Source organism: Podarcis vaucheri (genome assembly GCF_965113315.1).
Source record: "Podarcis vaucheri genome assembly, chromosome: 1".
NCBI classification, from domain to species: Eukaryota; Metazoa; Chordata; class Lepidosauria; order Squamata; family Lacertidae; genus Podarcis; species Podarcis vaucheri.
In genome coordinates this window covers 70,219,786-70,246,346 of record NC_138759.1, presented here as the reverse complement: position 1 = coordinate 70,246,346, position 26,561 = coordinate 70,219,786, and the positions used below count along the sequence as shown (strand labels likewise).

General features: G+C 39.6%; 1 protein-coding gene across 2 annotated transcripts in view; it reads right to left on the bottom strand.

The window, feature by feature from the left end:
- The window catches only part of GALNT18 (polypeptide N-acetylgalactosaminyltransferase 18), a 352,471-nt gene that overhangs the window by 97,418 nt on the left and 228,492 nt on the right, over positions 1-26,561 (bottom strand). For both annotated transcript variants that reach the window (XM_082193671.1, XM_082193670.1), the window contains exon 3: positions 21,254-21,420. In XM_082193671.1, the coding sequence (XP_082049797.1) occupies positions 21,254-21,420 (167 nt within the window). The remainder of the gene's footprint in view (positions 1-21,253; positions 21,421-26,561) is intronic.

Sequence of the window (26,561 nt, the reverse complement as noted above, 5' to 3'; positions counted from 1 at the left end):
ACTGGTTATGGGAGAGGCCCCAGGCCACACTGCTACTCGCCACACCACCAGCAAGCCTCTGAAAACTGCATCTGATGAAACAGACTCTAGTCACAATGGCTTATGCCACAATAAATTTATCAATTCTTTAACATGCCACAGGACTGTGTGTGTGTGTTTTCCAGCAACAAAGGTGGCTACCCCACTGGAACCCTTTCTTTTACATATAGGGTTAATCTTTTCATTCACAAATATGGCCTATTGCCAATCATAGTCTCAAGAGAGACATTCCACAAATCACCCCTCTTGGTCTCTCTCGGCACTCTTTGAAATCATTTATTTATGGTCCAAGAAGCTATATGGGAAAATTAAAATCAAGTTATACATATAAAAGAAACATCTTTAATGTGCATGTGTCAAAAGGACTACCAAAAAGCTTCCTTCATACTGCAGCCTGTCTGCCCCTTCCCGAAAGAGAGTCCTGCCAGTCAGGGCAATTCAGAGAGCTCCAGCACACACATGGAAGCACTTGGCACGTGCACAGGAGTCTTTGGGTTTTACCAACAGAACACTGAGACGGCCATCCCTGACACACTTTCCTAAGACTAAGCCCTTCTTGAACATGGCGGGGCTTGCTACTTCAGAGCATGCATAGGATTGCACTATAAATCTTCAAGATCTATTTTATTTCAAACCTGAGCCTTAATTAAATTGTTCCCCTTTCACCATGAGCCTGTTTCCATGAGCATTCAAAAGAACATTTTAAAATGAAATTAATGTCACCCTCACACACAAAAAATGTTTAAAAATTAGTGTAACTCCATGCGTATCTTCTCAGAAGGAACCTCCATTGAGTTCAACGGCACTTACATCCAGGTAAGCATGGAGGGTTTCAGCATCAGATAGTTGGGACACTTTAAATGACACTTTGTAAGTATTTACTGTGGGGCACAAAACCTTTTATCAAGGAGCTTTTACACATTTCATATTTATTTATAACATTTAGATTCCACCTTTTCTAAAAGTGCAAAGCAGCTAGCAACAAAATTTGATAAAAACACAAGTATCTATTATCAATAATAATAATAAAGCTGTTTCATAAGAACAGGACTGGATTGGTAGCACTGTAAAATACCATATAAAACCCATCTCTTGTAAAGATTGAAGTGCCTAACCAGATAACTTTCCATCCAGTTCCTCTAATAACAATTATATCCCTTTTATTGGGACAAAAGATTTGACAAAATCAGAAAGTTTTGAATGTTTTGTTGAACAGATTTTTTATTTACAGCAACTGCATACTTGTTTTTATCATGAATGAACATAAGATGCCTTTCTTGAATGTAAACTCTCTTAGAATTCTCAGCAATATTCCTGTAGATCACTCAAATTCATGAGAGTACTTTATAACTTTAAGGAATTAACTTTCCAATGTGCACATATATCACTAATTTTCTTCACTGCCTCAAAAGCCATTTTATATAATTGCAGCCTGGATCATCATAATCGATTACCTTTACCTTGACATCCATCAAAAATTAGTAGTACTTTCTGCCACACAAAGGAAGAATAAATTTTGTCAAAATAATTTGAAAAACCTTGGGAATAGCTCACTGGCAGAACTCGCAAAAAGTAATTAATTAGCCGTAGTAATAAAGTTGTGCCAGGTTTAAGAAGTGCTTCTTGGTTAATGGACTTTAAACGAACCCTTCAATATCCACCCCTAATCTCAATAAAGCTTGTTAATATGGAAAGCAGAGTTTGGCAACCTACTTCCTACCCAAACATGAATAATGTTGGCGCGTGTTTTTAGTTTATTGTTGCTTTTATCTTTTAAATGTTTTAAATAAATGTGAGGTTTTCTAACAATCAAACGGCGTATACATTTTATGAAATAAATAGTACATAATTGAAATACAATACATCTCTCTACAGTGGGGAAGGCCAAGTGATCTGTATGCCTGCTCAGTCCGCTGGCAAGCTGCTAAATGATGAGAGGCAACTTCAAGGACCTGTCCCCCCTTCTGATGGCTCTTTAGCTCTAAACTAGACTTGGACCCGACAGCCTTTCAAATAGATGCCTCCTTCAAACACCAGACCGTCCTTTGTATGGTAGGAGACGTGGCTGTCCCATTGATGGCAGATCTATGTTGAGGCAGGCTTGCAGTGACCTTACAATCTCCTGACCTTCATCTGATTCTGAAAGACTGATCCTGCTTCACCTGAGCTCACAGTTCTTACATTCAATCTTGCCACTGCTTAACCTACCATGTGCTAGCTAATAAACATCAATCAAGTTGAGTTTGTTCTGTTTCAGGAGGCTTTTAAATGCAGCAGACAGCTAATGAAAATGTGTCTTGTTCTCAGTGATAATAAATGAAACTGAAGGAGTCCATAGGGCTTGCTACTTTGAAAGCAGACAGGTCTGCAGTCCTTCAGCCATTGGCAACGTAATCATTATCACAATCAATTAAAACAACATGTGCATGAGGGTTTGCAGATGAACTTCTGGGTTAAACATTGTAACTCTTTTCTTTTCGCAAATGTGCCAAAAATTAAATTATCAGTGTGATAATTTGTGTGTGTTGCAACATCCCTGTATTCTTTAATACAATCCAAAAAGTCTCAGTGAGTTCAGTAATGCCTACTCCCAGGTACCGGTAAGTTAACACAAAACTGAAGTCATGTGGCATGATCCTGTTCTATCTGAAAACTGTATACATGCAACAGATATTTTTGCAAAGAACACAGGTCTACCATGTGCTTTGACCTTCTTTTCTGAGTAAGGAACTGAAATTGCACACTTTCCACAACATCAGCAGCACTTTCTCCTCTCAGTTCCATTCTCATGAATAGCTGACGGGCAGGAGGGGACCCTAAAGCTCCAGATGCAAACCAGCTGTGAGATAAAGGGTAGATGGAACAGACTATAATAAAGGTTCAGAGATGGCTTGGCACATTATTAGGAAACATGGCAGAAATTTGTGAGCCATTCCTCTGCACGTTACATAACACTGAAGTACAGAAACAGGATTATGAATAACTCATACATTTTCTGTCGACGCTTCCTGATAATGTGTGAAGTTGCCCTCTGTATCCCCTTCTCACAATTACACAAAGATGTACTCTTCTTAGTCCACCTTTTCCTCAGATATCTATAACTGGCCTGATTAATTTACATCCTTCTTACTTTGTATTTATTACAAAAGTTGTAACAAAAACTCTGCTCCTCCACCCCACATTGCATCTGGCATAGTTTTGACTTGAGAGCTTCAACATTTGTTCCTTTCTTCTATAGGTATTTTTCAACGGCGCCTTCTTTCCTTTCCTTATTGTGTTCTATATAAATGTGCTCATCTGTAACTAATTTCTTTCTTTCTGATTGCCCACAAATGGATATGGCAGTCAGCAAAATTGAACCATTTCCATGTTTTGTATAAAGCCCCAGAGTTTTTAATGGTGCTGATGGATGTCTGCTACTGAGAGCCAGCTATCTAGTTTGACAGGTCGTTGAAGCTTTCAGCCCCCTGCAGACTGCTGCTGTGATTATTTAGCAAGCCTCCTGGGAGAATGCTACATTTTTCAGTGGACCTTCATTGAAGATAGGTATCTGAATTTGTAGTTGAGAAACTAGAATGTATCAGGTTTGTTGTCCCCCCCCCCCCCGGCTTCTATCAATATGACAATAGCACTCCACTCACAAATAGCTGTTTGCTGTGCATGTTCTACAGCTACCCATGTAACTGTGAAGCAGGAAACTTGAGAACAAACTTGAATTAATATATAGATCACTTCTGGGAAACAGAGGATGTTAAACCAGTAGGGATACTGGTGACACAGAGTGATCTAAGAAACAACAGCCCAGTGAGGTAAGGTAGGCTGAGAGATACTGACTGGCCCAGAGTTAGCCAGTGGACTTCATGGCTGAAAGGGGATTGGAACCATCGTCTCCCAGGTCCTAGGCCAGGGGTCTGCAACCTTTAAGACAAAAAGAGCCACTTGGACCCGTTTCCGAAGAAAAAAAACCTGGGAGCCGCAAAACCATTGCGACATTTAAAACAAATGTAACACTGCATATATTGTTTACCTTAATGTCCGATCTGACAGCGGGCGGGAAGGTGACGTCGGGACGGTGCATGACTAACGCACGCACCGCCCCCATGCGACGTCACAGCCAGTACAGCGCCCGCCACAGTGGGGAGTGTCGGGGCGCACAATGTGCCTTCTCCCCTTGCTAGTATCCGCCCTGGAGCCGCGGCAAAGGTGTAAAAGAGCCACATGCGGCTCCGGAGCCGCGGGTTGCAGACCCCTGTCCTAGGCCAACACTCTTAATACAGTCATACGTTGGGTTACAGACGCTTCGAGTTGCGCGATTTCGGGTTGCACACCGCGCCAAACCCAGAAGTACTGGAATGGGTTGCTTCCGGGTTTCGGCGCTTACGCATGCGCAGAAGCGCTAAATCGCGCTATGTGCATGTGCAGAAGCGCCGAATCATGACCCGTGCATGCGCAGACGCACGGCTCGTGGGTTGTGAACGCTGCGGGTTGTGAACGTGCCTCCTGCACAGATCACATTCGCAACCCGAGCACCCACTGTATGTATCAATTCCCTTTGTTGTCTGGAATTTTCTGAACTGTTCAAGAACACAAAAATTAATAATCAGAGCAACAACAAGACATAAGGTTGCCAAATGACTCCAAATGAAATTTCTCTTCTCCCTCTCTCTCTCAGTGTGTGTGTGTGTGTGTGTGTGTGTGTGTGTGTGTGTGTGTTTTGGGGGGAGGGGAGAAGCTTGGGGAAAAAGGAATTTGGAATGGGGACAGGGCAGGAGGAGGGGACAATTAGTACAGTGGTACCTTGGGTTAAGTACTTAATTCGTTCTGGAGTCCATACTTAACCTGAAACTGTTCTTAACCTGAAGCACCACTTTAGCTAATGGGGCCTCCTGCTGCTGCCGTGCCGCCGGAGCACGATTTCTGTTCTCATTCTAAAGCAAAGTTCTTAACCTGCAGCACTATTTCTGAGTTAGTGGAGTCTGTAACCTGAAGCGTATGTAACCTGAAGCATATGTAACCCAAGGTACCACTGTACTTGGGCTCTTTGCTGCTTCCCTGTTCCAAGACGCCCTCCATGAGTTCCAAAAGTGTAGTTTATGAATTAGCAATGGTCTCACCCCAGCCAACTTCCCTGTAGCTCCTGTTGGGTAGCATCACATCGCAGCCGATCACCAATAGCATATGGTGTTCCAGCTGATTAATTTCTGGCCACACAGCAAACAGAACATAACCATATTCCTAAAAACTGCCAAGAATGGGGTGGGGTGAGGCTTGAAAATCCATCTGGTTGGAAGTCATAGACATCTCTTAATTTGATTAGGGGCAATGTAATAGAAGCTTAATTACAATAGTCCTCACTCATCAATCCACTGAATGCCCTGGCTAAATTGAGTTGCTCACAGTCTTTGAAGGAGAATCCCAAAGAAATGATGTGAGGGAATGACAGGTGAGCAATTAACATCTCACCGTGAAGCTAATTATGTTCTCTTCGTTTCAATGAATTATTTAAGACAATGGTGTTCGCTACCCTAGCCTGTGTGGCACTTGTGACCTACAAGTACTCTTTCTGTAATCCACAGGGCACAAAGGGAATATCACCAGTTTTAGTTTTAATTGGCATTTTTAGCACAACCTTTTCTACGGGTATTTTTGCCCAGACATGGAGCAATGCCAATAAATAGACAGATAATGACTTGAAAGAGAAGTTTAAAATAAGTGTCCTGTGGACCTTCCCAGCCCTATTCTTCTTTTCCCATGCAGGAATTGTCCCCTCTCTTCTTCTTTTGGAACTAACGTTTTCGAACTCCCTGCCCCAAACTAACAATGTGTGTGCCAATGTTAATGCTTAAGCTTCAAATTGGACTTCTCTATAATCAAGTTTTATGAATGCAAACTAGAGATGCATTTTGGGGTTTGGAGTGAAAGGTTTTACATACAAACTTTCACCTACTCTTTATCACATGTCCTCAGTTGTTTCTTTCCGTAATATGCAGCAAGGCTTCTTCTAAGGCAATCCATACTAATTAGGGTCCACAGGAGCAATGATGATATGTAGTCAGGTTAGTGGTGATAGTTAATCAATATGATGATTAATGATATTTAATCAGATTCATGAAGATGCCACAAAGTCAAATCAGGAAGCACTATGCTCCCTCTGGATGGCTGATGACAGTGGACAGCTAATTAGATCCAAAGCAGGGAAGCCAAATCAGAATGAGGGCAACATTACTTCCCTTCACTCTGAATACAGTGGTACCTCAGGTTAAGAACTTGACCTGGAGCAACCACTTCCTGGTTAGCAGAGTTTGTACCCCAAAGCATCTGTAACCCGAAGTACAGCTGTGTGTGTGTGTCTATTACTATATTTGTGCCTATAATTTGCAGAGACACTCACCTGAACCACTTCCATAGTAGAGGAGTGGGCTTCTCAAGAGGCTCTGCCCTAAAGCTAACAAATGTTAGCACTGTTTGGTGTAAATGTAAAGTTATATCCTCCTTAATCCTGAAGTGGGAAGAGAAATTTGTGCATGAAATTGGAAGCGGAATAGGAAGGGGACATACAAATCTATGGCAAGCTCTTGGTCACATAACTAGATGGCGACAGTTTACAAGGAACTGAAGAGCAGTAATTAACCACTCCCTTAGACGCAACACTATTGTGTAGTCCCTATGCAAGGCTACATTATTAAAGACTAAAAAGGATAAATGGTATTTTACAAGAGCTGGAGGAAAGGGTCAGAGAAGAAAAAATACCCCCAAAATGTAGTCTTATGTTTTGTTGCTGGAAGGAAACATTTTTATGAATTCTGTATTCCAAAGAAAATTCTATCCATGATGCTTTAAAACATCTCTATAACCCCCTCCTCCCAATCAGCCCGGCTAGACTTTTTTTGCTTTCAAGCCAGTTGTACAGTGGTAGGGGAAAGGGGTCAAGTGCAGTATTTTTCTCAGTTTTTTTTAATTTAGCTATACACCTTAGGTTACACCAGAGCTTTTGGTCTCTGCCCACTCCAACACCTGATCAGGAAAAAATGATCTTTCAATCGACCAGAAATCACTGAGCTCAGGCCCAAGTCTTTACCTCAGAGGCCTCCATCCCGTTCCCTTGATTGAGAATGTTTTGCCTCATGGGATGTCAACTCTTATTTTTTAAAAAAGAAATATGAAAGACTGGCAAGAGTCTATAGCCCTGTCCTTACTGTGCATTCTCCAGTTGCTCACCCACTGCCAATCTTTTTCAAAAGCGCCAGGGACTAGAACATAGTCATGGAGTTGCAGTTTGACAAAGAAAATGTACGTGACCTTCCAGCCAAGGCAGTCTCCCTTCCTTTCCCTCCCTTTCCAACCTTTTTGCATACCTTCAAACACAAGGGGAGAAACCTGACTTCACTCAGAAATTTAGCTTGGCCTCTTTTTTCTTGAGTGACTTTCTCATCTGATACTGACCCGGCCTCCTGGAAACTAGGCATGTGAAGCTAATCCATTGAAGTTTTGCTTCATAGTGTTTTACATGCAGTAGCCATGTGGGCCTTTTTATCTTTCAGCTTTCCATTCTGCTCTTGCTCTAGGCTGTCTCTCTCAGGCCCTCAAGTTGCCTGCTGTGCCAGAGCTAGAGTCGCTTGCTTTGTAGTTTGGGTTCCCAACTTCTAAGGTCTTTAAACTTTCTTCCTTCAAATAGCCCCCCTCCTCTTTATACTCCATTTAACGTAGCTGCACCACTCATCCAGCCAGCGTTACCCACAGTTGCAGGTGCACAACTTTGAGCAATGTCATCACCGATAAAAAAACAGCAACAGTCCTGAGGGACTCAGAATAACAGGTGTTTATGTTTTTGTGTATGGGGTAATCTGGGCTACACTAAATCTTTACGGTGCTGTAAGTATGGGTGGTCATATGTCCTATTCTTCAGAGGACAGTCCTCCATTTGAAGGGCTGTCACAGGACAGTCCTCTAGTCAGAAGGTGTCCTCTATTGCAAGGGCTGTCTGGTTGAAGTTCAGCTTCAAGATGAAGACCCATACAAAGGCAAAGTAGAAGTATACTAGCATACAATATAAATAAAGGCCTTCTTGATTCACCTCGTAAAATCTTCTGCAATATCTATTTGGACTGGGGGGAGCGTTCAACTCATCTCCTCCCATTTTAAAAACCTCCAGGCAAGGAGATTCTGCAACAGCCCTAGACAACTTCTTCAATTGCCTCCAATTGTTTGATTTCTGTTTACTTCCAGCTAGCCTAATAAAGGTATCCTTTAATATGCTCTATGATGCACTTCATGCTATTTAATCTGAATGCAATCAAATTGCAGCAAAATTTGTATGTCATTATCCCTTCTCCTTTTTCTTACGGGTACCACAGTTAGTTCAGATGTAATATCCTGAGGGTTGGTTTTTTACAATAGGGAGAAGTTTTCTTTTTCATTTTTGCATGCTGCTTTTATTATTCTCTTTGTTTGATTAAATAAGGATGGCAGCAGACATGGATCTGACTAACTAATCAACGCCAATTACCATTCAGTGTCATAATCACTGTTATAACACAAGTACACAATGAATTTCACATTTCAATGTATACACTTGTTGGATGTGAGCCAAATGCTTTTCAAAACAACAAAAGGTTGGGAATGATTCAATGACCATCCCACATTGTTAGAATCCCACTGGCATCAGTGAGCCTCTAAATTTTTTTCTTGGAGTTCATATATTTTAACCACTAAGAAATCAAAGTTCACAGTATGATTTTCTTCAGAAGGCATATAAAATCTGTGTATTCAGAGAATATTTAAGTATTTGAAAAAATAATAATAAAATGTGTCCAGTAACTGAGTTCTGAACATTTCTATGAGTATAAACCAGATATAAATCAAATTTAAAGAGACTAGGACTGATCTAGACACATCAAAGAAGCGTTTCACTTAAATGCGTTGTAAATTTAAACAAGAAAAACAGGTAGAGAAAAATGGGACTCCACTGCACCATCTGGTGGCACAATGTTATATCACACATACAATGCCTATACATAGCTTTTTCTTTACCAATCTAGCATTGCATTAGGAGTGTTTTTAGAACAGGAACATTTTGGCTGTGAACAGGGACTAGTTCACATGATACCTCATGGGCATAAAAAGAAAAAAAACACAGTTCCCTCCTAAAGTAAATCCAAACAACACTGAAAATGTTATTTTTACTTTGTTGTATAATTAATTAATATAGAATTACTTCTTGTGTGACTAGTAAGCTGTGGCTTTTGGCACAACTAAGAAAGAGCAACTTAAAGTTATTTCATAGTCATCCCCTCGAAAAAGTAGCATGTTTGGCATTAAAGCTATAGGCAGCCTTCTCTAGAAACTTACACTGTTCTTTAAATATACTTCTCTGGAGGCCATTTGAGTCTATAAGGAATGTTTAATCACACAACTCCAATGGTTATATGCATCTCTCTTTAAGTCCCTCAGGCCTCATAGTAGTATTATGCCCTGATTTTAGGTTTATGTAATTTAGTGTTTAATGCACCTTAATACCAACCCAGTGTAGTAAAATGTTAAGTCACGTACCATAACGTACTGCTTTCCGGATTTTGAAACCTTTTTCTAAAGGGAATTACAAATTTCATCCCTTTTCTATCGCCTTCTCTTTGGATGAAAGTCTCACTTCAGAAATTCTAACAGCTTTAGTTTATAACCTTAAACAAATTGCCACTGATGCAGACAATGGCTAAACTATTCACATTACAATTATGTTTATGCCACAGTAAATGCTTATGCCAAGCATTTACCTACCTAGGGGCTGCTCATGTACATAATGCTACACACATATTTAAGTACCTTGCTGAATTTGATCTTTGGCGTTTCATACCATGTAAGGGTCTCTTTGGGGCATCATAGAAAAGCCTGAACTCACTCACTCACTTACTGCCCTGTCTATCTGTCTGTCTTCCTACTTAGATTCTGCATCAGTGTGACCTGGACTGATCCCCATAACTCTCCATAACTTCCTTGCCCACGCTGAAGGATGTTCTTCCCAATGAAGAACATCCTTCAGCGTGGGCAAGGAAAGCCACAATACTTGAAGTTGATTGGCTATGGGCATCAAATGTAGCCTCTATTTATGCAACACCTTAGCCAATCAGGAAAGTTAATTGAATAGAGTAGTGTTGGTTGCTTACATTCACAGCCAATCAACTTCAAGTACTGTAGCAGTTGGCGACTCCCAAAGCCAGTTTCAAGCACTCCCATGAGTTTCTTTTAAGGCAGCCCTGTTCAGGGAAGTTTTTAACGTGTGATATTTTACTGTATTTTTGGTTTCTATGAAAGCCGCCCAGAGTGGCTGGGGAGGCCCAGCCAGATGGGCGGGGTATAAATTATTATTATTATTATTATTATTATTATTATTATTATTATTATTTCTTTTAGAATGCAGGGTATTGAAAACAGCAGCAATGAACTTGGCCCCATAGGGAGTTATCAGAACAAAGTCAGTAGCCAGAAGACAGTTCTAACAAGTTGGCTTGTACTGAAACCGATCATAGTTAGTATTAAACTACAACCCCTGGTTTTGAGAAAACCCAGTTCGGATGAAAGCTATGTGTTTGCATTGCAAATGTTTTACGGTCCTGTGAACTACTATACTGAATGTCAAACCCTGCTGAAATCTCAGTGAATAATTCCTCTACCTGTTTCTCAACAGCATTTTAAATGTGATTGAGGTATTGTACAGCAATCTGCTAGTGATTAAACTCAGTTTGATACTTACTGATGAAATGGGAATATTATCCTAGAGTATTTTCCATTAGATAGAAAGCTTTCCACTGATTAGGCCATGCATCCAATTTATTGTAACTAACTCAAGACTCTCTCTCTCTCTCTCTCTCTCTCTCTCTCTCTCTCTCTCTCCTTGCTTTACAGCAATGAAATGAAGTTCACACTAATAAAGCATTTTTTAACTCAACTGCCCCGAGGTATTATTATTATGTTTATTATGTTTATTATGTTTATTAATTACCTTCCCTTCATCCCAAGGTCCCAGGGTGGCTTACAGCATTAAACCACAATTATTAAAACAATTTCTTATAAAAACAGCTGGGACCAGTGCCGCAAGGCAATGCAGGTGTGGTAGATAATCAAGCTGATAGCCTACGAACAAGAGCCACATTACTCCCATTCTTCTGCTTTTAATGAATGGCTTTTGCCCTGGATCAAGTGGGTTGTTCAGGATATGTACAAAGGCATGCCTTGTAGTAGGACATTTGACATGATGCCCCCCCATTCCCTCAACACTTTCAGATACTATGCTTTGAAGGCAAAGCACTGAGTCGTTTTGCTTTTAAAATTTGAAGACCATATTTACTTCCATTTTCAATATACACTGTACTCATCTTTCCACAGAAACTGATTACTGAGACATAAATAAAATAATCACTCCCTACCATGTGAACCTGACAAACCATGGGCCTTACTGTATAAACATCTTTAAGCTTCCTCACATTCACGCTGTAATTCGATTATGTATATGGTATATTTTCAGCTTCATAAAATGCAGTGTTGTTTGCACATCATTTCCCCCTGCTTTTTTATTTTTCCAATTATTTCAACTACATGCAAATCTGTAAGTATTGTTACTGCTTGGAAAGATTGCCTCAAATGTAAAGATGCTATCTTTCGAAGCATTAAACAATGATTAGGCAGGCGCTGGGCCAAAGGACTGTGCTGTTTAAGAGGAATGGAACCATGCAGCAGCTGGTACTAAGCAATCTTGAGAGAACTGATAACACTTTGTAATTCCATCAAGATGGTCTCAGCTGACATTGGAAAATAACAATGATTCATTTAATCTTGTTTAGTATGCACCAGATTTCCATAGATGAATATCCTTAAGTAATACCATAAGTAATTGGGAGAATATTATGTATTGTAAACCAAGTTCTTCTGGATAAGGGAAAACTCGACTTTAGCTTGGAATCTAGTCTGAGATCTAATACTTAATGTCCATATAGTCTAGATGAAAATGAATGAGAGTTACAAAGTCAAAGCTATGATCATCTGACCAAAGTCTCTCACCAAAGGCCTTTTGCTTTGCTGAAGAAAACTTAAAACATTATAGGATAAGAGGACAGACCCTCAAATAGATCAATGACTGATTAAAGAACACTAACAGAATGAAGCGATAGATTATGCACTGGATTTTACATCTCCCAAGATCTTAACATTCATTATATGCAAAACGAGCTGTGGGATAATATATAAACATTGCCACATACCCAATTCTGCAAATACGTCTATTTTTAATATGAAAACCAATGTTGTATAAACAGGAAGGACAGAGCTTACAGTCGTAGATAGACTAATTAAGGTCCCAAAGAACAGTACATGTAGTGTTACCAAAAATATATATATATAAGAAAATGGTTTGCCAATTTGCCCCCAAATCAAATAAGCTATAGAAAAATAAAAAACAAACTGAGGCTAATGGAGACTACTTTTGTTTGAAACCCCTACAGCAAATGGCGCTGTGATTTTTAGCTTCCGTTGATTGAAATAAGCCCTTCCTAGAAATTGGCACATAGGGATGTGGGTGGCGCTGTGGGTTAAACCACAGAGCCTAGGGCTTGCTGCTCAGAAGGTTGGCAGTTCAAATTCCTGTGACGGGGTGAGCTCCCGTTGCTTGGTCCCTGCTCCTGCCAACCTAGCAGTTCAAAAGCACGTCAAAGTGCAAGTAGATAAATAGGTACCGCTCTGGTGGGAAGATAAATGGTGTTTCCAATGCACTTCTCTGGTTCACCAGAAGCAGCTTAGTCATGCTGGCCATGACCCGGAAGCTGTCTGTGGACAAACACCAGCTACCTCGGCCAGTAAAGCGAGATGAGCGCCGCAACGCCAGAGTCATCCGCGACTGGACTTAACAGTCAGGACTCCCTTTATCTTTAGAAAATGGCACAGCTGGTGCGGTGGAATGCTTTGGAACATTTTAGTTAGTTATGGACACACTCAGACAACATTTATGAGATTTGTTTGTTTGTTTCTGAGAACATAAAATGAGGGGAAGAAATTGATTCTTCAGGTTAGTTGCACAATATTAGATTGGTTCAAAATCTCATTTTCTTGCTTGCTTGTCCAAGCCCAGGTCAAACAATAGCAACTCTCTAAGCAAACACACCCACCCAGGGTTTGTTTAAGGCCTCCTAGGCTGGTAAACAATCCCAACAACACTGGCCTTAGAGGAAACGGAGCTGTGCAGCTACTCAGGTTGTCTAACCAAGCACTGGGAAACTTCCCCTGCCAAGCAGCCAATAGCACAACAGCTTTTCTTAACAAACTCTGTTAGCTATCCCCTTAGCCTATGGCCTCCTTAACGTATATAAGACAGTAGACTGAAAAAAAGACTTTGGACACATCCACACAATACATTTAAAGCACTCTCATACTATTTTAACACTCAATGCTTCCCCCCAAAATCCCCGAACTGTATGGTGCTCAGAATCGTAGCTCTGTGTGTGAGAGGTCTCCAGAGAAAGAGAGAGGGAACTGTTAAGATTAGTTTTCAATTCATATTGCACCCCAGCATTAGAAGCTTGTCAAATACATCTTCTGAAACATGTAATTATGCCTTTCAGCAACTTTGCTCATCCTTACTGCTCATAAATTTTCAAAAGAATTGCAAGCCCATACAGGGTCCAAGACAGATGAGAGGGGTTCGCTCAGAATGGTTACAGGAAGGGGGAAAGCAACAGTTCAGAAAGGGCATGTGTGTGAGAGATGTTCCATTAATGTGATGTCAGTAGCAACAGACAAGCTCACCTTGACTGAGTTTGGAATCTGCTTGATATTTAAAAGCATTTGTATATGAAAGGAGTCATGACGTGATGTTTTAAACCTGGATGGGAAGCAGCACATTTGCAAAAACCACTGAACTGAAAGAATTGGGCCAAATGGCACAGCTGAGCTGAACCAGTCAAAATTTTCAATTTCAGTATTATAAAAATGCAGTTCTATTTCTCGGTGAACTGGCCCTAAATAAATTCATCTTTTCTTTTCTTTTTTTGTCCTAGACCTGGAAATTAATCATAACTCAGACAGAGCTGTGAAAAAGTATCCAAAACCATTTTTTAAGGTTTTAAAGAACAATGCCATCCCTTGAGCTACTGCTACAGGGAAAAGCTCAGAAAAGCTTCTGAATCTTGGAGCAAAGGAAATAGTGAAAGCTATTTCTCTGAACTTGGTCAGAGAAGCTCTCTTCTCAAGTAAGCTAAGTTTAGGCACAATCCCTTTCTATAAAATATGTACGATATCTCTCTAGCCTGTGTAGCTGGTAAGAGCCTCAGCTCTGCTGCAGCTCTAAAGTTACATGGCAGGAGTGCTAACTTGAATAAAATGTTGTGGGGACCCAGGAAAGCCCCGCCCCACATAACTGATCCCATAATACAGAGCACAGACACCATTTGAATGGGAATGCTCATCAACTTTGTGGGGGCCCAGCCTCCTCAATTATTTTATTGTGGGGGCCAAAGCCCCCACAGCCCCAAGTAATTGGCTCCTATGATACATGGGGTTGAGGAGCGTTTCCAGAGGGCCTCTATATTCAGGTGTTACAAGAGCTGGACCATAAAGAAGGCTGATCACCGAAGAATTGATGCTTTTGAATTATGATGCTGGAGGAGACTCTTGAGAGTCCCATGGACTGCAAGAAGATCAAACCTCTCCATTCTTAAGGAAATCAGCCCTGAGTGCTCACTGGAGGGACAGATCGTGAAGCTGAGGCTCCAATACTTTGACCACCTCATGAGAAGAGAAGACTCCCTGGAAAAGACCCTGATGTTGGGAAAGATGGTTGGATAGTGTTCTCAAAGCTACCAGCATGAGTCTGACCAAACTGCGGGAGGCAGTGGAAGACAGAAGTGCCTGGCGTGCTCTGGTCCATGGGGTCACGAAGAGTCGGACATGACTAAACGACTAAACAACAACAAAACAATAAACCATGGTTTATAATGAGGGGAAGAAGGCTGGTCTTCTAATGCACTTACATACCCCCTCCCCTCCAAACATCAACTGATGTGGCTGCAATCTGTGGTTTATGAGGTTGGTTTATTTCAACAAACTATAGTTAAGATTACCCCACAGTTTAAGATTTGAACATAATGCTCAACTGTCGTTAATCAACATCAGAAGTGAAAACTTCTGATCTTTTATATATAGCAATGGTGGAGGGAAATGAGAAAAGGGAACATGTCTTTTGGGGGGAGCCTAGGCTCATTCCTGCCCTGATATACCATAGTATATTGTGTGATCTAAACTCAGCAGTAAACAAAGTGATTCTGCCTAAATGTTGGTTCATTCAGTGGTGACTTCTCTGAGTTTAGCTCCCTTGCTCCCAAGGCTCAGGAACTGGATTGACAAGAGTTCTGTTAGGTTGAGAATGAATGTACCTCACTTTAGGTATGAGATGTGTGGGATATGATAAAATGAAAGCGAAAAACAGTAGTTACATTGTGTGTGTTTAAAACTTGACAATTGTACTTAGTTAATCAGTCTTAGCCAGCCCTCTCAATGTGATTTATCTCCAAGTGATATGTTTTCAACTGGGTTATCAGTTATGATTAATGTGGTAATAAGAATACGCCTGATTGGCTAGGGTATTACTGAAAGTGGCATATAATCAACAGCCTAGCATAAACTTTCATTTCTGACACACAATGTACAAAACTGGGGGATTAAAGGGTAAAAATGTATACAAACCTTTTCAAACATAGATGAAACATTTTTAATTTTCAGATTTTGCTTACCCAATTTCATAAGGAAAAGCTGACAGGTGAAATGCTTACATAACGCACTCTAAGTTGCTTCAATAATGAGAAGATCCAAGCTTTTGTAAGTGTTAAAAATCTACTGCTCAAATGACATAGATGCAGTGACATCTTCACAGTTTTTTTCCACTTCAAACGTTTGTTTTTTTAAAAAATAGGAATGAAGGCTTTGCAGGAGATTAATTGAGGGCTTCTAAAATATAATTGGAAACTTAGAAAAACTGTACTGGAGCTTAGCAAAAATCACAGTTAATTTGCTTGACATATGCTGAAGTGAATGAATAAGCTACTGCTGGTTATATTTCTCAAGATAAATGTAAAGAAATTTGATATGTATACGCATATACTGTTAATTTTATACTGAGTCTTAAGACATCATTAAAGTGTAAGTTCTGTTCTCAACTAACACTTAACAAATGCAACTTCCAAAAAGTTTACAGAAGACTGAGTCTGGTGCGACTGATAATCTAATGCTATTGTTGAGAGAAAGGCTAGCAATGTAAACACAGGAAAGAATTTATTCTGCTGCTGCTGTTGTTTTTAATTTCCCAAACATTAAATAGTGCCAATTGCCATAGCTTTAACACCATCACTGTAATTATGGGATCACTATCTATTACCAACAACAAAGGTAAAGGTAAAAAGGTAGAGGACCCCTGGACAGTTATGTCCAGTCGAAGTAGACTATGAGGTGTGGCACTCATCTCCACTTTCAGGTTGAGGGAGCCGGCGTTTGTCCACAAACAGCTTTCCGAGTCATGTGGCTTGCTGGACTAAACCACTTCTGGCGCAACAGGACACCCTGACTGCAGCCAGAGCACATGGAAATGCCGTTTACCTTCCTGCTGCAGTGGGACCTATTTATCTACTCGCTCTGCCAGTTCACTGGGAGCAGGGCAGAGGGAAAGGGTTAAACTCACACCTGAGTGGAGGAGGGGGAGGGGGAAGCTTCACTCAACTTCAAGCTCATTTAGTGTCACATGTAGTTTAGTCCAAACAAGACTGAAACAAATGAACATGGACTAAATAAAGGATTAGGATAACCCATGGATTTGGATAAAGGAGGATCAACATTTGTACTTAGTTCAAGATTAAGGCAATAAAATGCCCTGTGGCACTCAATCACTGTTTAAAGTAAAGGAGACCCTCTTTAGTCCCAAAAACGTGCAAGCCATGACAACGTCTTCAATGCATTGCCAAAGATTATCTGCTGGATTAACTTTCCATTTCCCTAATTTTCGAGACTTAATTATAAAACAAATACTTTACACAGCAGCCTTACAGAGCAGAGAAATTGTTTTTAAATTGGTGCCTTTAATACATTATAACCCTTATCCTTTTTAGGGTCACCTAAGACAGGCAGGGGTTCTCTGAAAGGAAAAGAGGAACAGAGGCCAATGGATTGGGAATGGACCACTGATAGAGTGGAATGCTAAAGAAGAACGGTTACTATGGAGTACACTTTGCTTGGCAATATATATAAGTAAAAAACATATTCATAGTTATGGTATTACTTAAGAGTACTCATCTTTGGAAATCTGGTGCATGCTAAACAAGATTAAATGAATCATTGTTATTTTCTATTGTCAGCTGAGACCATCTTGATGGAATTACAAAGTGTTATCAGTTCATGACTGGAATTGCAAATATGTATCATTTGAGCAGTTATCAATGACCCCAAAATCTGCCTACATGTTAAGGTACTTGCCATGCAGAAGATTTATACTAGACACATCACTGGAGCAAACAAAGCACTCTGTAACCTTCCTTAATTCATTACTTGCTTTCTCCTTTTGGTATATCTGATAATTTCTCAATGCTCCCAATTCTCTGTCCTGTGTTGTTGGATAAATGGATCAAAGCAAATAACCTTCCCATCCTACCCTCTGATGGTGTTTTAAGGAACGTTTGGCAACGGCTTGGTGAAATATAGCACTTTCCAGTGGTTGTGGATTTAGATTCAGCTCTTATATTTGCTAGTGTCTGAGTTTTAATATTTTCTTGGCATATAGAAAATAGCAGCAAGCAGAAAAGCATGGCACAGGAGGCTTATTTCATTTTAATTCCACCACATCTCCTTTTCTTTTTTAAAAACCCAAATCCGATGCACATCACTGATTCTAGAGTGGGTCGCTGCAAAAGCAGTAGCAGGGGTCATGCAACAGTTATACAGAAGGGCAGGCTAGAAGGTAAGCCGTCTGCAGCGCAGCTCCTTAGAGCAGAAAAAATGCAGATCCAATATGAATGTTGTGGGTTCCAGCTGATCTATCAAAATATGTACAGTTTGATTGTGAGGCTGGCTTGAAATTTAATATGTGATGTGAGGGACCACAGGCTGAAAGATGCAAAGGAGTGGTTGGCAACATTAGTACATCTGACTGGTACATGTTGGTAGCCAAGGCAACAGGACCAAAGGGATGCACATAGCTTTACAGTAACCAGCACATACATGCACACACCCCATCCCAAATAACCCTTGCCTGAAACTATGCTCCTACCAGCATCAGGCAACTGTTGTTAAAAGCTCATGGTTGTTAAGCCAAAGAGTAACCAAGTCTAAGTCATGGAGCAGTTCACTAAAAGTCCTCAAAATTATTCTCATACTGTCACATCCATTTTAACTGCACAGCCCTTATTGCATAAAAGCTCCTTGCATATAGGCTGTAGCCCTCTTCAGATACTCAAAAAACTTGTTAGAGCTCCAACTGGGCAGGGAGAGCAGATGTCAGCCTTGGCTCCAACGGACAGTGGACCTGTTCCTCCTCTTTCAACTTACATGGGTTGAGGGTGAAGGTTTGCAGGGAGATTCTAGTCATGTTCAGTTGCATGTAGTTATAATCCTTCCGTCTGGTTTGCACAGGGCTCTCAACTAAGTGGGTGATTCTAATAGAGTTCAACTAAATGCAATTAGCATCTCCCTGTAGATCTTCACGCTCAACCTGTCAAGTTTGGGAGAGGAGAGGCAAGGTCAATGGCCAATGGGATGCTGGGGTTGGGGCTGGTGTCCATGCATCTAAGCCAGTTGGAAGCCTCTCACATTTCTTTGAATGCATGAGGAGGGCTAGATTCATTTCTGTATTTTGCATAGCCCCTAGTACAATGCTGGTGTTCAATAATCAAATACAAAATTCCAAAATCCATGTCCTCCTGCACTGGTGGTTAAGCCAAGCAGATAACTAGTAACATAATCTTAACCAACTAGCAATAGTAACTAAGGCAAAGAAATGCAGGGCATTTTATTAAAACAAGGTCCATTACATATTATTAAAAGAAGAGTTATTACATACTTATATACCAGTTCTAGTGGTGCAAATGGCTTTACAATCCAATTAGAATTGATTCTTAGCTCTGCTAAGATGATTTCTCCAAAGGAAACATACACCATCTGCATGTATAAATTGCAGCATAGCCGGAACTAAGCTATTTCCTTACTTATAGCAGTTATATACAACCCTTCATAAAAAACAGATTCCAGGGCACTGTGCAATGACATAGATAATCAATTAATTAAAACCTAATGCAAAACAATTAAACACTAGCATTAGCAAACATAATAAAAGGCAGCCGCTAAAACCACCATGCAGGCTGAGGGATTATACAAATTAAAATTCCTGGGTAAATAACAAAGTCTTAACCATCTTGGCTGTGAGTCCTGGAAGACCTTACAGGCTTTTTTCCACCTGGCCTGGGAGGGCAGAGCCCTGACTGACTCCAGCTACAAAAGCTGAGGCTACTGAAGAGGCCAGAGACCATCTTGGTTGTCTCTTAGTGCAGACCCAGGTTATCGAACCTGAGCTTCCCCAACCACCAAGCGCCATGAACCACCATTGGCAAGACTGGCAGCAACAGCAGGAGATGTGTTCTATGTTTATGATAATATTTTAATCTCATGTTAATTGTGCTGTTTTAATTGTGCATTTTATACCTGACTTCCTTTAGTAAGGTTTTCCTTTGAAATTGTTTTTTTAATTTCTATTTATGCATTTTCAATATTTTAATACATACAAATGTTAAAAACAATTTTTGTTATCTTTGCTAAGTTAAACATGCATTCTGTATCTGACCTCCTTCGTAATGTTTTATTTTGAATTCTTTAAGATGATATTTTAGTTTCTTGTTAATTATGTTGCTTCAAATGTATACTTTGTATTTGATTTTCTCCAGGAACATTTTATTCTGGATTGTTTTACTTGATATTCTAATGTGTTGTAAACCACTTTGATATTTTTTCCTTAAAAACAGAATGATATGAAATTAATAGAAATGAATGAATAATAATAATTAACCTGGCTATGAGGAAGGAAGTCCCAGAAGTCTTCCTGAAACTTTGCCAGCTTTGCCTTCTAGCCACAAAGCAACATGCAAACCAGACCATTATTAACTATTTAGACAGTTATTGAGATCCCACATCTACATTCCAGTTGTTTAAAAATAAGCTTAAACAGTCAAACATAAAAACTGATAACAAACAAAAACTCAGAAGAACAGCTAGATTTGTAACAGCGTAAAAACTAAAAACAGACAGCTTGAAAAGATCTCCAATGCCAGGGCATTTTGAAAGAAAAGAATTCAAGTGAACTGAAAGACAACAGACTTGGCAACTTTCTGGCAAGAGAATTTCAAAATTGTGTAGCACAACCAGAAAGACCCCCCATCTCTAGTCAGCATCCACCTTACCTTGATGTTAATATTTGGAGAGGTTCATGAGATAGAAGGTAGTCCTATATTCGTAGCTTGCCCTGGGCATGTTTTCCAACACATATAAAACAACTTCAAATAATGGATTTCCAATGTGGTAGCCATAGAATAAATGTTTATTTAAATTACCGGTATTTATAATCCGCCCTTCATTGTTCCCAGTGTGAGGAACATTAAAATTCAATAAAACAAGAGTGTAAACTACTTGAAGGGGGTAAAGCAGGGATGGAGGAACCTGTGAGCTTCCAGATGTAGTGGGACTACAACTCTCATCATCCCTGCTCATGCTGGCTGGGGCTGATGGGGGCTGGAGTACAACAGCATACATATAGAAGGCCACAGGTTTCTCATCCTAGGTGTAAACCAAAGTAAATTCTCAGTGAGTAAAGCAGGTTCTCAGGTGGCAAAACAGTCTTGTGATGATTCTTAAATGACCAAAGTGTCAAAAAATTGATACTTTCAGGTGCAAGTATAAAGGCACTGCGAAAGAGGAGAGTTTGACTATTTGTGCTCCCTATGACACCTCCCATGTAGTGGCCAACGCAAGCTTGAATAGAAAAGTCTTTAAATGTTTCAAAAAGATGCCCATCCTCAGGCTTTGATGATTCCCCGTTCTTGCCATTGGGAGTTTTTTGTGCAAAACAGAATGGCCATGTTATAATCAAGCATAAAGGTTGCAACTGAATACAGGGTAAGACCTCATCCCTTTGGCACATGCTACTCACCATTATTACTGTTGTCATCAACTAAAATAATCTCTTTGAGCAAATGAGCAGGAGTCCTGTCGATAGCAGAATGAATGGAACGCAGAATCACTGAGAGAGCTTCATTCACAAATATGAAAACAATGCTGACCTCAGGAAGACTGTCTGGAAATGTGAGATTCTTGCACCTTTGAAACAAAGAAAAAGAATGCACTGTCAGTTTCTCAAATGAAATGTAGAAGCCATAAGTTCATCCCTTCTGGCTGATACAGTCCTTGGTCATGGCCTTTATTTTTCATTATTTGCATTAGCTAGGAATTATATGGCATTTCTGAAGTCTTGTTGCAAATTTGCTACCTAGAAAAATTCAGTTCAACGTATGGAGAGACAGCTATCCACTGAATTTCTTGAGTGAGCATATTCTTTGACATTTGATAAAGGGACACAGGAATGGTCTTAGATATGTTGAATAATCAAGGATATTTCATATGAACAGGAGAAAATTGTTTCCATGAAGACCGGTGGTATACTCTGTGAATGAATTTTTGAAATATTCATTTCCCACATTTCCCTATAATACCAAATACACATACAGTGGTACCTCGAGTTAAGAACTTAATTCGTTCTGGAGGTCCGTTCTAAACCTGAAACTGTTCTTATCCTGAGGTACCACTTTAGCTAATGGGGCCTCCCGCTGCCACCGAACCATAATTTCTGTTCTCATCCTGAAGCAAAGTTCTTAACCCGAGGTACTATTTCTGGGTTAGCGGAGTCTGTAACCTGAAGCGTCTGTAACCTGAAGCATCCGTAACCCAAGGTACCACTGTACTTTAATTCAGATTTCATAAATTTATCCATTTTAGTGTCACAGTTTATCTCACCCTTAACATGTTAGAATTATGGCTAATTTTAATTATCGGTTTTTAAAGCTTACATTGATTAATTGTTGATAGAAGAGAGTTAAAGGTTACACCTGGAAATTACTTTGAAGTTGATGAGTTACCATAATAGGGATGACAAAAGAAAATGTTGATGGATTATGTGCCATGGACTGTCTGGTGGGTTATGTGGACCCCTGGGATCTGTGGGCTACCAATTAGGACCCATTAATGTAGAAAGTAATTGTCAGTGAAGATCAAGTGAGAAAGTATTTCAAAATGGGAGAAGGTATCAAGGGTCAAGTGCAGAACATCTGAAGGGAAAGCATGTTCACTTTAAACAAATTTCATTTTTCCAACTTAGCCATAATACAAGACCAACATATATTTTAAGCATCACTGATCCCCCCCACCTTACTGAAGGCATTTGTTCATATGTAATATCAAAGGCAGCATGTTGATCACCCATACTTTATTTGACATCACCAAAATAAGGATCTGAATAACAGGTTTGTACATGCAAAGCTTCCATAATAATGTTGGTCATTTGTTCATATCAATATCTAAAACAAAACACAGCCCATGTCTAGTGGTCAAGCTAGGTTAGAATTAATAAAAGAATGCGGAACTGAAGTATCTGTTGTCATAGTCACCAGAAAACTACATACAGCATAGGTAAAAGTATGCTACAAATGCTCTTTCAAGCACAGCAGGCAGTAAACAGACAGGGGCTTGGTAATTCTCTCAGAAAGCCTTTCTAAGTAGACAACATTTGCTGAGGATAGTCACAAAGGAGGACCATTGCAGTTTTCTCTCCTTATAATGGAAGTTTAGTAAGCAGCGTGAAGCTCACTTAAAATAATGAGGAATCATTCTTCCATATTATTGATCCTTGGTAATCTGCTTTCAAATGTAGTTCCATCACAAATAAATTGAATTATGCATTGCATTTCTTTAGAAATCTGCCTCCCCACACAGAAGCCTCCAAAGGAATTCAGGGCATGATCAAACTATTATAAATCCAGTAATTCAATTGTGTCATGTTCAAGGGGTCCACTTGTTCCTAGATATGGTTTTGGAACTGTAGATGCTACCCAGACAGCGTGTGTTGTGAAAGAAGTCTGCATACCTTCAACCTTGCTTCTCTTCTTGGCTCTTTTTGACAGCCAAAAGCTCAAAGCAGGAGTGGGGCACTGGGGTTAGAAGAAAATCAGAGGAGGACTCACACTTCTCACCTCCTGTCATATCTATCCAACTGCTATCAGCTGGGACTTGATACTGATTTCTTGGCATCTGACTGCTGTCCCCTGTACCGTTGGTCTTGCACCTACAGAGCAGCTAGTCAATCCTGACTTGGAGGTGGATTCAGAGCTGCCATTATACAAAAACTACTTGTAGAGAGCATGCCATCCTAGCTATAGTCGATGCTTGGACATGTGAGGCCACTTCAAGTGGAGAAATGACAATGCCAGCACAAAGACACCCTCCTACCTCCAGGTATATTTCTAGAGGCAAGTGTGCTCCATGGCAAGCAGGACTTTCAGAGGAATAACTAGATACAATTTTGAAAGGGGATTCCATCAGCCTGTTTTCTATAAAAAGATAGTGTTAGAGTTCAAAACATTTTTAAAAGGAAGAAGGGTACAGCCAAGAATCGCAAGGCAAAACTAAGTAAGTCATTCTTGCAAATTAGCAATTGCATTGATTGCTTTTAAAAAGTAATATGATTTCTACTCAGTATGCTGATGACAATGTAGTGTACACTCAGAGGATGACCTCCAAACCATCCTAAATATCTTTGCAGAAGCTTACGAAAAGCTTGGCCTATCACTCAACATCCCAAAAACCAAAGTGCTGCACCAACAAGTACAAAACAACCCCTCTGCAGCGCCACAAATACAACTCAATGGTGTAACGTTGGAAAATGTTGATCACTTCTCCTACCTAGGCAGTTATCTTTCCACAAGGGCCAACATTGATGCTGAAATCCAGCATCGCCTGAGCTCTGCGAGTGCGGCTTTCTCCCGATTGAAGTGCAGAGTGTTTGAGGACCGGGACATTCGCAGGGAAACCAAAATGCTTGTTTAAAAAGCTATTGTACTACCAACCTTACTATATGCTTGTGAAACATGGACCACTTATAAACGCCATCTCCAACTCCTCGAAAGATTCCATCAACAGTGTCTCCGAAAATTTTTACACATCACTTGGGAAGACAGGCAAACTAATATCAGTGTACTGGAAGAAGCAAAGATCACCAGTGCTGAAGCAATGATTCTTCAACATCAACTTCATTGGGCTGGTCATGTTTTGTGGATGCCTGATCGTCTTCCAAAGCAACTATTCTATTCTGAACTTAAAAATGGAAAGCGTAATGCTTGTGGTCAACAAAAGAGGTTTAAAGACTGTCTCAAGGCAAATCTAAAAAAATGTAATATAAACACTGACAACTGGGAAACACTGGCCTGCGAGAGTTCTAATTGGAGAACAGCCTTTACCAAAGGTGTCATGGGCTTTGGAGACACTCAAACTCAGGATGCAAGGGAGAAACATGCTAAGAGAAAGGCATGCTTGGCAAATCCACACCATGATCAACTCCCGTCCGGAAACCAACTATGTTTTCTTACTCTACTAAGTTGTTTTCATTACCTTACAGTATCTTACCTTGTAACCTCTATTTTTGGTCAGCAGGTTACAATTATTTTCTTGTTATAATATTTTTCCATATAATCTATATATAATGTCCAATCCTCTTTTATATTATTAGCATCTTTATTTCTTAATCTATTTGTCATGCTGCCAAATTCTTTATATTCTAATATCTTAAGGTGCCATTCTTCTCAGGGGTATTTGGAAAATGTTCTTCTAAACATTTTTTAAAGTTTCTTATACACTGTCCCCCCAAATTCTTTTATTATTCTACAAGACTGCCATGAATGGTAAAATGTGCCGGTTGTTTCTTTGCACTTCCAACTTAGGTCAGTTTTTGCTCTAAACATTTTGTCTAGTTTACTTGGTGTCAAACACCACCTACGGATCCTTTTTAAGTAGTTCTCTTTTAATGCATAATTAGCAGTGAATTTTAAATTTGTTTTCCACAATTGTTCCCGCAAATTCAAATCAATATTATGATGCACTTATAAGATAGGCAGACGCATATAATATAGACGGAGATATAGAATTTTTTTTAAAAAAAATATCCATGCAATTGCTAATTACATGAATTCCAACTAATTTGGCCCTCAATTATATGTTACATTGACATATGCATATTTACTTGAGAGGCTGGGAATAAGTCCCATGGAACACAGACATTCCTTTGGCCAACATATACATTACAGTCTGGAACCAGAAGTAAAGTACTGATAGCCATCAAAACACAGAGAGCCCAGCAATCGATTGCAGCTCTATGTTTCAAATCTTTATGATAGAATACCTCCATTATATTGGTGGCAAAGTACAGTGAGTTAACAAGCTTGTGAAATTACCTGAGTACTAGGGATTAGGTGTCACTGGATATATGATTTCTTCATATCTACAGGGTTTTTTTAGTTGAGCACTGAATGAACTATCAGCATTACATTACAATAACTTAAACTTGGGATAAATTACTGTGATTTAAATACTTCCTTCTATAACAGTTCAACATGCTGCAAAAACTGTCAATGCTATTCAATGAAGCCCATAGGAGAGCAACTACTGCTGTGCAAATACTCCCTTTATTAATGTTTAATTCTCTGCAAAGAGCTTAAAGTTGCATGAATATTATATTGTCGGTTTGTTTAATTTTAATATTTGTATACTCGTGAAAAACATTCCATGAATCAGATAAGATAACCAGATCACATATAGCTTAATAACTAATAGAAATGGCGAAGGAATTAAATTCAGTTTGCATTTAAAGGTGAATTTAACTAATTGACACTTTCCAAAACAACATGAGAACCACAACACAGACATCCTTGGAAATTTGCACTTATTTGAATTTTCCAATGCAACTTCTCCAATCAAGCAACGCGTACAAATGCATGTATTAGAAAGCATGCATTAAAATGAATATAGTTATTAAAATAACATACAAAAATGCATTCTATTGGGAGAAATCGCTTGCAAAACTGTGTACATTAGTTAAAAATGCATACAAGTGTGTTTATTGGGAGAAATTTTTATTAAAATCCTGATGAATTTTGAGGGTGAGCTTTTTTTTAAAAAAAAAATGAAAATTGCTGCAGAAACATGGAGGAAAAAGAGAAACTGAGAGAATCAAAATTAACTGACCTTTTTATCCCTAGTAACTAAGGAGCAGGAATTTAATTTTACTCAATGTGTCAATATAGGCATATAAAAAGCAATAGTTGTAAGTATAATGTTCAGATTATTAAAAAGACCACATTATTCTAAAAGGAGAAAAAATAGGAAGCATCAAACAAGCGCAGGCTGGTTCCTAAGAT